Here is a 14,951-nt window from a genome sequence, read left to right on the forward strand (position 1 = left end):
AAGTTATTGCAACAAGGGCGCCAAGGAGACAGAGCAGTTGGTAAAGAGTCTGCCAAAGCAGCATGAGGACTCGAGTTTGATCCACAGAACCCAAGTAAACCGAGGCTCGATGGCACATGTTGGCAATCCTAGTGCTGGGGAGGCAGACACAGCTGGGCTCTTACTGAGCAGTCAGCCTAGTCTCATTTGCGATCCCCAGCTCCCAGGGAGGGAATGTCTCAAACAACAAATGGAGACCTCTGGCCTCCACACACATGCACACATATGCACACGTACACAGTAACACAGGCTGTGTGTGGTGGCCCATGTCTTTAATCCTAGCACTTGGGAGGCAGAGGAGGCAGATCTCTGTGAGTTCAAGGCCAGCCTGGTCTACATTTTGTGTTCCAGGGTAGCCAGGGTTACAAAGTGAGACTCTCCCCCAAAAGAACCAAAAAATAACATGGTGAGGATCTCAGAATGGCCTACAGAACACTCTGGCACACAAAAAACGCAGATTCAACAGTCTTAAGTTGAGTAACAAATAAAGACTTTTATTAGGAGAATCATGTGCATTTAGAGGATCACCGAGGCTTCTACTGATCACAACACCTGGGAGAGGGCGCTAACAGCGTCTCTCATTTATTGAGGTAACAGAGAAAATCAACAGAATGCTCACAACTAAAACAAAATTCATGAACACAAAAGAAGCCAGCAGCATTGTCAGTCGGTCTTCAGGGCTGCCCTTCATAAACCTCCACACTGGCGTGCTGAAGTCATGTGTCTTGGATAGGGTTAACTGGGACAATGGAGAATAACAGAGAGCGGGGCTGCGGATCATGTCCCCAGCACACCTAGCTGTACAGTGCGGGTACGAGGAATATTTATTGCATTAGACTCTAAGAATGGAAATGTGTGATTAGCTTCGCCGTGTTCCGGAAGCCAGACAAAGCAGCATTTTGAAGGGCTGACAGCGGAGTCACAAAGCGAGATGCATCTAGATGAAGGCGCAGCAATCCGCAGCTGCTTCACGCACTATGCTTGGTGAGGCCTCTCTCTCGGGGAGGCAAGCTAAGAAACGTAAGGCCTGCATTGAAAGTTGCATATGCTACCACTAATATTATTGTTTTCTGCAAAAGGTTTTATAAAAATCCCTCTGGGGTTAAGAGTGCAACACAGAATCTTCACAACAAAGGAAAGCCTGGAGGAAGAGACACGGGGCAAACACAGCACTCAGACATGGCAGAGGGGCTTCCGGGGTGGAGCGTGGCTTTCAGCACACGAGCTGTTGTGCAGCATCTGGTCACCTGAAGCCAGAGACAAGAGCATGGGAGCCAAGGGCTAGGAGAATCAAATGGCTGTGGCCCTTCAGGAAGAAGTCTATCTTTAGCTAATTATTCCACTTTTTGTGACATGTGTCTCAGGGTCACTGCTTGAGCGTGTGATGCCGGATGGTGTTGAGCCATAGGAGACAACCGGGAGCACACTGTTCAGCCACCTGCAGTCCTTTTACATTAACTCCAACAAATAGAGCTTTTCTGAGAGTGTTATCCCTTCTCAAATAAAAGTCACGGGTGAGGAATTCTTTTTAAAGGGGGCTTCAAACTAGGCCTTCGAGCATTTAAAAAGTCTTCATATAAAAAGTCCAGTTCTCTAATATATACATACACACAAACATTTTTCCTTTTAAAAAAAGTCTCATTTCCAAGCCAAAATAAATTACAGCTGGCAAATGTGCACGCCTTCTCTGACAGCTCAGGCCTCTGCAGAGACGTGGAGCTGTGCATTTTGTTCACTGTCCAACATCAGACACCAAGACAGAGTATTTACCTCTAAACACCAAGACAATAGAACCCCAGCTTGGGACACATACTAATCTGAGTGCCTCGGAATAAACCCTGACATCCAGCATCACGTATTATGTATTGTGTGGTTGTGGATTATGTACATATTAACTTGTCCGCCAATGAAAAACCAAGACAGACATTTTGCAAGAGCAATTCTAATCTCAGAGCATAAAACTGTGAAGAAATCAAACACTCAGTGTACAATCTGTTCCATTTGGCAATGTGTAAATTATACCAGAGATAAAGTTATCTAAGAACAGAACTGAACAAGAGGAGGGTGCAATTTGAGAGGCGATCTCAAGTCCAGAGCTCTTCAGTTCTTCCGAATTTGTAGATCAGAGTGCTAGAAAGGGACAAACAGAGCTGTGAGGTGACATCTACGTGACTCTGACAGACAAGCCCATCAGTGACGTCACTGACCGTTTATCAACGTCTAAAACCAAATACAAGACCAGCACGCTGTGAGGGATGCCCTTGTTTTGTGAAGTAGCTGCACCGTGGTGTCTGGGGGTGAAGAGCACCCCACAATGCCTAGGCAGGAAATATGCTGGAGAGAGGGGCAGCCTTGTGGCAGTCGTGGGTCCAAGGCCACTTTACAGCTCTAAGGGCATCTTTATCTATGCTTGGTCACAGAAGCACCTAAAACAGACCAGACTGTAATTCTCCGTTCCTCAGCAACGACTGTGGGTTAAAACACTGGACTGCACAGAGCCTCTGGCTAAGAGATGGGTTATGGTTGACTCAAAATGAACAAATTTGCTCCCCGTGGAACAAACTGTCTAATGCGGGAGACAACGGGTACATGTCAAAGTTCAGCCATGAAAACAGGCTGTAAAGGACGGCATGTGGTGTCGATCCTAACAGAGGAGAATCTGAGCCCGTCAGCCCATCCTGGTAGGGAGTGCAGGGTCATCCTCAGCTATGGTGAGCTTGAGGCCAGCTTGGGATATGTGAAACTTGGGCTCAAAAACACTGTATCAGAACAGAACCCCCAACAATTTGCATAGAAAACTGCAAATGAAAAAAAAAGCCCCAAACAGAAAAATAACTAGAAATAATCAATGAATGAAAACAGTGCAGGTCATCAAAAAATGTTTACATGGTCAGGGGTAGTCACACCAACAGAAACACGGCATGCTCAGGAGAGACAAGGAAGACACCACAAGACCTAAACTGAGCTTCTAGGGCTAAACACACAGAGGCTGGAATGAGCATCCGCCTGGACACTGAAGCTCAGCTCAGTGAGCCTCAAGACAGAACATCAGAAACTAGCCACACAGGCATGGAGAGAAGACAACAGGAAAGCCAGGCACAGGGCAGGGAGCCACCGAGCTGCACTGACTTCTACAAGTATAATGTAAGAGCTGAATGGGCATGATGGCTCCTTTAGTCCCAGCTGCTAGGCCAAGGCAGGAGGATTATGGGAACCTGGAGTTTAAGGCCAGTCTTGGCAATACAAAAAGACCGTGCATTATGGGGAGGCAGGTGATGTAGGAAATCCTTCTGTATTTATGTTGCTTTTATTGGTTAATGAATAAAGAAACTGGCTTGGCCTAATAGGGTAGAACAGAGCTAGGTGGAGAAAACTAAACTGAATTCTGGGAGAAGGAAGGCAGAGTCAAGGAGAAGTCATGTAGCCCCACCTGAGACTGATGCTGGAACTTTACTGGGTAAGCCACAGCCTTGCAGCAATACACAGATGAATAGAAATGGGTTAAATTAATTTGTAAAGTTAGTCAATAAGAAGCTAGAGCTAATGGGCCAAACAGTAATTTAAATATAGTTTCTGTGTGGTTATTGAGAGTCTGGGTGGCTAGGAAATGAACAAACATCTTCTTCCTCTTACTACAGGTGGGGATAGAGAAAAAGGAGGGGGAAGGTGAAAGATGCAAAGGAGGAAGGGGGAGAAGTGGAGAAGGTGAAGTGGGGGAGGACGGGAGGAGAAAGAGGAAGAGGGGGAAACCATAGGAAGGAGAAGCAGAGGAGGGGAAGAGGAGGGAAAGGCGAAGTGGGGAGGAGCAGGAGGAGGAGGGAGGGGAGGAAGAGCAGCAGTCATCACCTCCTAGTGTTAATATATCTTGAGCCTCATTTACTGGCCAATAACAAAGTGTTGAACTCACACTATAGACCAGGCTGACCTCGAACTCACAAGTTCTCCTGCCTCTGCTTCCAGAGTGCTAGGATTAAAGGCGTGCACCTCAAGCCCTGAATTATTCTTTTTCTTATCAATCTGCATGGTTTTTGCTAAGCAAAGAACAGGCTATGGACTAAATCTACAGTCTGGATTTAAGTTCCTTCTCTGCATTTTCTCCTCTGAGTATGTCTCGCCTATGAATGAGAGTACAGCTGGTACTCATTTAAGCAGTGGCAGCAACTTAAAGATAACATATCCTTATATGACAATGAGTGAGGTCTTGGTGGCAGGATTTCACTGATGTTCCATGGCCACGCCACTCTTACAACGCTGTGGACATTTCTGTAAATGCTTTAAGTGTAGGTGAGAAATCAGGCAACTTGGAGCTGGGAGGATGGCTCAGCAGTTGGAGCCTTGGCTGCCCTTGCAGAGCACCAGGATTCAGTTCCCAGCACCCACACCGGTGGGCAGCACAACCACCTGCAATTTCCAGTTGCTGGGGGTCTGGTGCCCTCTTGAGGCCTCCTCATGCAGGCACTCATGCATGCACACAGATAAAAATAAATCTATCAAACCGGTCTCTCTGAATGCGGCTGACAAGGAGGGCTGACTGAGAAACCAAGGACAATGGCACTGGGTTCTGATCCTACTGCATGTACTGGCTTTGTGGGAGCCTAGTCTGTTTGGATGCTCACCTTCCTAGACCTGGATGGAGGGGGGAGGACCTTGGACTTCCCACAGGGCAGGGAACCCTGACTGCTCTTTGGACTGGAGAGGAAGGGGGAGGGGGAATGAGGGAAGGGGGAGGGAAATGGGAGGAGGTGAGGAGGTGAAAATTTGTAATAATAATAATAATAATAAATGATAATAAAAAAATAAAAGAGAGCAAAGGAAATTAGACAACTTACCTAAAAAATATAAGAGCATTTTGAAAGAACACAGCTAGTCCGGGATAAACATCAATATCTGCAAACAAGAATGAAACAGATTAGAGGGACACAGCCGCAGGGCCCATGCCATTCGGCGTGACACATTCTGTGTGTCCACAAGGAAACAAATCATTGATGGAGGAAGGTCATTGGTTAAAAAAATAAAGAAACTGCTTGGCTGGCCCTCATAGGTTAGAACATAGGTGGGTGGAGTAAACAGAACAGAATGCTGGGAGGAAGAGGAAGTGAGCTCAGACTAGACAGCTCTGCTCTCTGGAGCAGAGACACCATGCTCCCCTCTCCGGGGCAGATGCAATAGCTCTGCTCTCTGAGGCAGACGCGATTCAGCTCTGACCCAGGATGGACGTAGGCTAGAATCTTCCCGGTAAGCGCACCTTGGGGTGCTACACACATGATTGGAAATGGGCTAGTCCAGGTGCAAGAGTTAGCCGAGAAGAGGCTAGATATAATGGGCCAAGCAGTGTTTAAAAGAATACAGTGTCCATGTAATTATTTTGGGGTATAAGCTAGCCAGGTGGCTGGGGTGCTGGGGACGCAGCCCTGCCGCTCATATTACAACATTTCATTCCCTAAAAGATTACTTTAGATAAACGTCAGTGACCTCATGAGGCTCTCGCCATCTAACTCACAGGGCTCAGGCCATATCACAGCTGTTACGACTGGGCACCATGCTTCTACTGCTGTGGGAAGCTGAAGCACAGGACCACTTCAGCCCAGGAGGCTGAGTTCAGCATGGGAAACACCAGGGTGCTGTCTTAAAAACAAAACAAAACAAAACAAAAACCAGTGACAAGAAAGCAAACCACCTGTGCCTGGCAGGGCCAGCACAGACTCTTACAAGGGCGTTAGCTATTCCTGATATTACATTCACTGACTGACCACTGCCCATGCTTACATTTCAAGCTTTTGAGAGCACAGGAAACGAAACAGCAGGTCAGCTGGAGAGCCCCAAGTCTGAGCTGAGTTCTTGGTGCTGAACCCTAGCTCTGTTACTGACTAAATGCACCACCTTGAGCAGGTTACTAAACTTCAGTGTCTCAACTTCCTTTTTTGTAGCGTGGGCATTCTAACAGTGCCCACAATATAGGAGTGGGATTAAATGTAATGTTTGCAACAGTACTTGGACCACTGAGCGATACCAGATGCGTTCACCTTATCTGACACCTTATCTAAAATGCTTGGGATCGGATTTCAGCTTTTAGATTTGGGGACACCTACATATGCATAGCTCGGGAATGGGACCAAGTGTTCAGTTGGGACCCAACATGAAGTTCAATTATGTTGCCTGTTTTAGTTTAGTTTAGTTTTGGTTTGGTTTTATTTTTTGAGACAGAGTTTCTCTGTGTAGTCCTGGCTGTACTGGCTGTACTGGAACTCACTTGGTAGACCAGACTGCCTTGAACACAGTGATCCACCTACCTCTGCCTCCCAAGTGTTGGGATTAAAGGTGTGCACCACCACACCAGGTTTAGTCCCCCTGTTCGGACTGCAACCCAGCACACAAGGTCAGGGACAGACTGGAACATGGGTGCTGTCACGTCACAACTCAGAACCCCTGCTTCCAATTTTGGAGCGTTTTTGGATTTCAAATTTTCAGATTAGAGATGTTCAATGTATACTAAATGGTGGCTGCTATTATAAATATCAATAGTCCCAAGAAAGGCTGTCTGCTGAACTTTGAAATATGTCAGAAATGACCCCGGAAATACTCCACTCACTTCCTAAGCAGAGGAGTGTACGGAATGAGCACCACTGACCGAATCAGAAGAGACAGTAACTGAGGTGCTTCTCACTGTGAGCTGTCTTAAGATGAAGACACAGGAACGAGCACAACTTTACAAAGTTCCCGGCCCTATTCCCATTTTCACTAGAGGAACAGGAAACAGTTCGTCTGTTCTCGGAGCAAACTGCCCGGCACTGTCTTTGTCCTCGAGTTCTAACTTAGTCTGGACACAAACGAAAAGCAAATGGATATTATGCAGCAGCCCCGGCACCTCACCGCCAAATACACCTGACTCAAGTCCACTCCGAGTCAACGTGGTAAAGACCACATGAGCCACATGTCCTTTCGGGTCAGATTTCAGTGCAAAGGAGGCAAGAGAAACCTGATTTTCAGTGTTTGGGGCACAAGGGGATGGGTCTCCACACAGAGGAAGAATTTAACCTAATTCAACAATGGCACTGGTGACGTGAAGGAGGGTGCACACTTACTCTGAGTGACGTAAGCACCAAAGAGGATCCACATGGAGGCGATGAGCGAGCCGAACATCAGCATGAAGCCGATGAAGAGCCAGACGCGGGCACCTGCGGGAAGAGGAGGCTTCAGGACCCACTCCCTCGCAGCTCTGCAGCATCTTACAAATGTGCAGCTTTGCAACGGGCTGCCTGGTGCGCATCACGTGCTTTCCTGCTGGACTGCTTAGCTTCGTGAAGATTTAAAGCATGCATGCACACCAAAACAAAGAAGCTAAAAAGGGTTAGACATCTCAGAAAGAGGAAAAGAAGAGAAGTTACCTCTTTACTTCTAGAGAAACCACTATTTGAGGAGTCAGGCTCTGACAAGAATTTCACTAAACTGATTTATTAAACCATAATTGAAAGGTCACTTGCTGCCCATCAAAGTCCCAGCAAAATTCTTCAAAAACTTCCAAAGAACGGTACTCAACTTAATTTGGAAAAGCAAAAAAACCAGAATAGCCAAAATAATCCTGTGCAATAAAAGAACTTCTGGAGACATCACAATCCCTGACTTCAAACTCTACTACAGAGCTACAAAACTGAAAACAGCCTATTATTGGCATAAGAACAGACAGAAGAAACAATAGAACTGAATAGAAGACCCGGATATCAATACACACATCTTTGAACACCTGATCTTTGATAAAGAAGCAAAAAAATATCAAATGAAAAAAAGAAAGCATATTTAACAAGTGGTGCTGGCATAACTGGATAACAACATGTAGAAAAATGAAAATAGACCCATATCTATCTCCATGCATAAAACTCAAGTCCAAATGGATCAAAGACTTCAACATAAAGCCAGCCACACTGAACCTTATAGAAGAGAAAGTAGGAAGTAGAAGTACACTTGAACGCATTGGCACAGGGAACCACTTCCTAAATATAACCCTAGCAGCACAGACACTGAGAAACAATAAATGGGACCCCCTGAAACTGAAACGCTTCTGTAAAGCAAAGGACATGATCAACAAGACAAAACGACAGCCTACAGAATGGGAAAAGATCTTCACTAACCCCACATCAGACACAGGTCTGATCTCCAAAATATACAAAGAACTCAAGAAATTGGACACCAAAAGATCACATAATCCAATAAATAAAAAATGGAGTACAGATCTAAACAGAGAACTCTCAACAGAGGAATCTAAAATGGCTGAAAGACACTTAAGGAAATGTTCAACATCCTTAGTCATCAGAGAAATGCAAACCAAAACAACTCTGAGATTCCATCTTGCACCTATAAGAATGGCCAATATCAAAAACACTGATGAGAACTTATGCTGGAGAAGTTATGGGGAAAAGGGAACACTTCTGCATTGCTGGTGGAAATGCAAGTGGTACAACCCCTTTGGATGTCAGTGTGGCAATTTCTCAGAAAATTAGGAAACAACCTTCCTCAAGACCCAGTAATACCACTTTTGGGTATATATCCAAAGGATGCTCAATCGTGCCACAAGGACATGTGCTCAACTATGTTCATAGCAGCATTGTTTGTCATAGCCAGAACCTGGAAACAACCTAAATGCCCCTTGATCGAAGAATGGATAAGAAAAATGTGATACATTTACAAAATGGAGTACTACACAGCAAAAAAATAAAGACAGCTTGAATTTTGCAGGAAAATGGATGGGGCTAGAAAACATTATTTTGCCACGGAGAAACCCTGTCTCGAAAAACCAAAAAAAAAAAAAAAAAGAAAAAGAAAACATTATTTTGAGTGAGGTAACCCAGACACAGAAAGACAATTATCACATGTACTCACTCATAGGTGGTTTTTAAACATAAAGCAAAGAAAGCCAGCCTACAAATCACAATCCCCGAGAATTTAGACAACAATGCAGACACTAAGAGAGACTTACATAGATCTAATCTACATGGGAAGTAGAAAGTAGAAAAAGATCTGAGTAAATTGGGAGCCTGGGGACCTTGGGGGAGGATTGAAGTGGAGAGGCGGGAGGCAGGGACGGGAGCAGAGAAAAATGTAGAGCTCAATAAATATCAATAAGATAAAATAAAAAATAAAAAAGAAAGGTCACTTGCTGTACACATAATCAAATAATTGGTGCATCAGATGGCCACCTCTGGCAAACAGGGGTGGATTTAGACCAGGGTCCCCTGAGTCAGTCTGCTTCTAACAGCACACCCGAACCTCCACACAGCAGCTGCCCCTAGGGACAGTCACACCCGAACCTCCACACAGCAGCTGCCCTTAGGGACAGTCACACCCGAACCTCCACACAGCAGCTGCCCTTAGACACAGTCACACCTGAACCCCCACACAGCAGCTGCCCTTAGGGACAGTCACACCCGAACCTCCACACAGCAGCTGCCCTTAGGGACAGTCACACCTGAACCTCCACACAGCAGCTGCCCTTAGGGACAGTCACACCTGAACCTCCACACAGCAGCTGCCCTTAGGGACAGTCACACCCGAAACTCCACACAGCAGCTGCCCTTAGACACAGTCACACCTGAACCTCCACACAGCAGCTGCCCTTAGGGACAGTCACACCTGAACCTCCACACAGCAGCTGCCCCTAGGGACAGTCACACCCGAACCTCCACACAGCAGCTGCCCTTAGACACAGTCACACCTGAACCTCCACACAGCAGCTGCCCTTAGGGACAGTCACACCCGAACCTCCACACAGCAGCTGCCCTTAGGGACAGTCACACCTGAACCTCCACACAGCAGCTGCCCTTAGACACAGTCACACCCGAACCTCCACACAGCAGCTGCCCTTAGGGACAGTCACACCTGAACCTCCACACAGCAGCTGCCCCTAGGGACAGTCACACCCGAACCTCCACACAGCAGCTGCCCTTAGACACAGTCACACCTGAACCTCCACACAGCAGCTGCCCCTAGGGACAGTCACACCCGAACCTCCACACAGCAGCTGCCCTTAGGGACAGTCACACCTGAACCTCCACACAGCAGCTGCCCTTAGGGACAGTCACACCCGAACCTCCACACAGCAGCTGCCCTTAGACACAGTCACACCTGAACCTCCACACAGCAGCTGCCCTTAGGGACAGTCACACCCGAACCTCCACACAGCAGCTGCCCTTAGGGACAGTCACACCTGAACCTCCACACAGCAGCTGCCCTTAGGGACAGTCACACCCGAACCTCCACACAGCAGCTGCCCTTAGGGACAGTCACACCTGAACCTCCACAAAGCAGCTGCCCCTAGGGACAGTCACACCTGAACCTCCACACAGCAGCTGCCCTTAGGGACAGTCACACCCGAACCTCCACACAGCAGCTGCCCTTAGGGACAGTCACACCCGAACCTCCACACAGCAGCTGCCCTTAGGGACAGTCACACCCGAACCTCCACACAGCAGCTGCCCTTAGGGACAGTCACACCTGAACCTCCACACAGCAGCTGCCCTTAGACACAGTCACACCCGAACCTCCACACAGCAGCTGCCCTTAGACACAGTCACACCTGAACCTCCACACAGCAGCTGCCCTTAGGGACAGTCACACCTGAACCTCCACACAGCAGCTGCCCCTAGGGACAGTCACACCCGAACCTCCACACAGCAGCTGCCCTTAGACACAGTCACACCTGAACCTCCACACAGCAGCTGCCCTTAGGGACAGTCACACCCGAACCTCCACACAGCAGCTGCCCTTAGGGACAGTCACACCTGAACCTCCACACAGCAGCTGCCCTTAGACACAGTCACACCTGAACCTCCACACAGCAGCTGCCCTTAGGGACAGTCACACCTGAACCTCCACACAGCAGCTGCCCCTAGGGACAGTCACACCCGAACCTCCACACAGCAGCTGCCCTTAGGGACAGTCACACCTGAACCTCCACACAGCAGCTGCCCCTAGGGACAGTCACACCCGATCCTCCACACAGCAGCTGCCCTTAGGGACAGTCACACCTGAACCTCCACACAGCAGCTGCCCCTAGGTACAGTCACACCCGAACCTCCACACAGCAGCTGCCCTTAGACACAGTCACACCTGAACCTCCGCACAGCAGCTGCCCTTAGGGACAGTCACACCCGAACCTCCACACAGCAGCTGCCCTTAGGGACAGTCACACCTGAACCTCCACACAGCAGCTGCCCTTAGACACAGTCACACCCGAACCTCCACACAGCAGCTGCCCTTAGGGACAGTCACACCTGAACCTCCACAAAGCAGCTGCCCCTAGGGACAGTCACACCCGAACCTCCACACAGCAGCTGCCCTTAGGGACAGTCACACCCGAACCTCCACACAGCAGCTGCCCTTAGACACAGTCACACCTGAACCTCCACACAGCAGCTGCCCCTAGGGACAGTCACACCTGAACCTCCAGCAGCAGCTGCCCTTAGGGACAGTCACACCTGAACCTCCACACAGCAGCTGCCCTTAGGGACAGTCACACCTGAACCTCCACACAGCAGCTGCCCTTAGGGACAGTCACACCTGAACCTCCACACAGCAGCTGCCCCTAGGGACAGTCCGGCTGCTCTACGGCTATAAGGAAGATGCCCTGCACTACACGCTCTTGCTGAGTTCAAGGGCTCAAGTGTCTCTTCAGCCCAGGGTTCGGGACACTCAAGTGGATTCAACCCATTTTTAGGAAGCAGGAGTGATGGCCAATCTTGACTGCCAGTCTGATGAGACTGAAGACTCCCGAAAATGCATCCTGCACATCCGCACAGGAGTTTCTAGACGGCTGAGATGAGAAACTCCGCCTATGTGGTGGTACCACTCTATGGGTTCTAAACAAGGGCTCAGTGGACGGCTTGCCACACTGGCAAGAGGACTTGTGGACAAGACCTCCAGCACCCACACAGTAATAAACCCCAAGTGTAGCAGCAGTACTGTGTGTACCCCAGCACAAGGTAGCAGGAAACACCATGGAGCCCACTGCCAACCACATCGATGAGCTCCACGATCCTGTCTTAAAAATGAAGGTGTAGGGCTGGGGGGATGGAGCGGCTGCTGAGCAGACTTGCTGCTCTTGCAGAAGACCCAGGTTCCGTTCCCAGCACCCATGTGGCTGCTCACAACTGTCCCTACCTCAGTTTCAGGGATCTGACATCCTTTCCTGGCCTGCTTGCCACCAGGTACTGCACAGAGGGCACTTACACACATTTGGGCAAAGCACTCACACACACAACTAAAGACGGAAAAGACTCCTGAGGAGGCTCTGACTTCTCTCCGGATCGTCCACGTTCCGGAGCATTCCTCCCTTCCAGGGGCGCCTCACCTGTCCGTCCCAAACAGCCGCTCTCATAGCTGTCGCCCCTCACCTGCGCGTTGGATACGGCGTTTATCCTAGAACGACACAAAACCAGCCAGTGAGCTCTCCTGTCAGGACAACACACACCGGGATTGCACATCATTTAGAAGATGACTATTTCCCAACTAGGGACAACATCTGACAGCTAGGTAGTTAACAAAACAGAAACGCAAGTGCATAGAAATATTATTCTTTTTGATTCCCCTAAAGCACACCCAGAAACACACTTAGCTCATCACCTGTCCCAGAGACCAGGAAACGGCAGCTAACCTCCTCTCCTCTTTCTTCTCTCTTTTGAGACGGGTCCCACTATTGCAGCCCTGTTAATATAGACCAAGCTGGCCTCCAATTCACAGAGATCTATCCACCTGCTTTGTCTCCCAAACACTGGGATTAAAGGTGTGAGCCACCACACTTAGTTTCTCGTTTTATTATCTACTTCATACAAGTATATATAGATGACTCAGGGTTCGTTATCCCATTTTCAAGTTTTCATTATAATGAAGAACTAAACAGGTAGGGCTGGAGATGGCTCAGTAGTTGAGAGCACTGGCTAAAACACCAGGTTTGGTTCCCAGTACCCACACGCTAGCTCCAGAGGATCCAGTGCCCTCTGCTGACCTCTATGGATACTGCACGTATGTGGCATACCTACATACATGTATGCAAAACACCTATACACATAAAATAAAAATAATTTTTAAAAATATTGAAAAGACCAATAGGAGCTGGGTATAGCTTAGTGTCAGAGCATAGGTACAGTATGAACAGGCTGCAGGTTAAACAGAGAGAGGGAGAGGGGGGAGGACAGGTATGCTAATAGAAGGGCTACTTACGGTCGCTTTATGGAGAGTAAGCAGCTTTAGCCTTCATAATATAACCTTTTGAGTCTACATAGCAAGTTCCAATAAGGTTACATAGAAAGATCCTATTTCAAAATAAATGAATCAGTAACTAAATACATAAATAAAATAAAACTGTTAGGCCAGGTGTGGCAGAGCACACATTTAATCCCAGCAGGTGGATCTCTGGGAGTTCCAGAACAGCCAGAATGGTCACACAGAGGGATAAATCCATCATGCTAAAGAATCCATCAGGGCTGGGGAGATGGGTCAGCAGAGCTGAAGAGCACGGGCTGCCCTTCCAGAGGTCCTGAGTTCATTCCCAGCACCCACAGGGAAATGAACCCACCCATCTGTAATGGGATCCGATGCCCTCTTCTAGTATGCAAGTCCACAAGCAGAACACTTATACATAAAAAAATTAAAAAATTAAAAATAAAACCTTCGCCGGGCAGTGGTGGCGCACGCCTTTAATCCCAGCACTCGGGAGGCAGAGGCAGGCGGATCTCTGTGAGTTCGAGGCCAGCCTGGTCTACAAGAGCTAGTGCCAGGACAGGCTCCAAAGCTACAGAGAAACCCTGTCTCAAAAAAATAAAAAATAAAATAAAACCTTCAAAAAAAGTAGAAAAAAAGAAGAATGCATCAATAAAGTCCAGAAGTTGTTTTTAAAACCATTAAAGGTCAGGAAGACTGTTTTTTTCAAAAGGCAATGCTGAATTGAGAATCATGTCACACTTACATGAAGAAAGCCAGTGTGGAAAACACACCACATGTGTGAAAAGCGTGGTTCAACTGCTCAGGCTTAGGATAGACCACCGCGGCATCGATCATTATCCACCAACCTGTAAAAAACTGAGAAAGAGCCCAGGAAGGCAGGTCATGAAGCTCACAGCATCGCTCTGTAGTGGCTACCTCCCCGGGCACAGGTGCAGCAAGTGCTGCTTTTGTGTTTGGGGTGCTAGGTTACAAAGGTGAGCACCCTTGGCCTCCCTGCTCTTTACCTCTGACGGTGTAAGAAAAGAGTCTCATCAGGAATGGCTTGTTTCCTCCCTCCACCTCATGACTAGCCTCCTTAACCAGAGAGGAGCCTTCTTAACCAGCCAGCAGCCTCCTTAACCAGCCGGCAGCCTCTTTAACCAGATAGGAGCCTCCTTAACCAGCTGGCAGCCTCCTTAACCAGATAGGAGCCTCCTTAACCAGCCGGCAGCCTCCTTAACCAGATAGGAGCCTCCTTAACCAGCTGGCAGCCTCCTTAACCAGATAGGAGCCTCCTTAACCAGCTGGCAGCCTCCTTAACCAGATAGGAGCCTCCTTAACCAGCTGGCAGCCTCCTTAACCAGATAGGAGCCTCCTTAACCAGCAGGCAGCCTCCTTAACCAGCCGGCAGCCACCTTAACCAGCCGGCAGCCTCCTTAACCAGCCGGCAGCCTCCTTAACCAGCAGGCGCTCTACTCAGCTGCTCACTGACCAGCACCCAGTTGCCACAGCTCCCAGACTATAAAAGCCAACTATTGTTTTAGTTTATGTGGTTTAATTAAGCACCCTGTAGCTGACTGGACATGAGTATATAAAATGTAAGGGTTCCACGTCAGCCAAGCTGAGTACACCTAAACAGACAGGTGCAAAGACTGTCCAGAGAAATGAAGGACAGGTGTGAGAGCCCTTGTCTCAAACGACAAAATAAGAGAATTACATAA

The 14,951-nt window shown here is 48.2% G+C and overlaps 1 protein-coding gene across 4 annotated transcripts in view; it reads right to left on the reverse strand.

The window, feature by feature from the left end:
- Window positions 1-512: 512 nt before the first annotated feature.
- Window positions 513-14,951, reverse strand: part of Tmem50b (transmembrane protein 50B) — a 36,209-nt gene continuing 21,770 nt past the window's right edge. For all 4 annotated transcript variants that reach the window (XM_075960015.1, XM_075960033.1, XM_075960024.1 and 1 more), the window contains 5 exons: window positions 13,994-14,106; window positions 12,380-12,447; window positions 7,122-7,214; window positions 4,869-4,926; window positions 513-2,169 (listed from right to left, as the gene is read on the reverse strand). In XM_075960015.1, coding sequence (XP_075816130.1) covers window positions 2,124-2,169; window positions 4,869-4,926; window positions 7,122-7,214; window positions 12,380-12,447; window positions 13,994-14,106 — 378 coding nt within the window. In that variant the 3' untranslated portion in view covers window positions 513-2,123. The remainder of the gene's footprint in view (window positions 2,170-4,868; window positions 4,927-7,121; window positions 7,215-12,379; window positions 12,448-13,993; window positions 14,107-14,951) is intronic.

Source organism: Microtus pennsylvanicus, chromosome 1 (genome assembly GCF_037038515.1).
Source record: "Microtus pennsylvanicus isolate mMicPen1 chromosome 1, mMicPen1.hap1, whole genome shotgun sequence".
NCBI classification, from domain to species: domain Eukaryota; kingdom Metazoa; phylum Chordata; class Mammalia; order Rodentia; family Cricetidae; genus Microtus; species Microtus pennsylvanicus.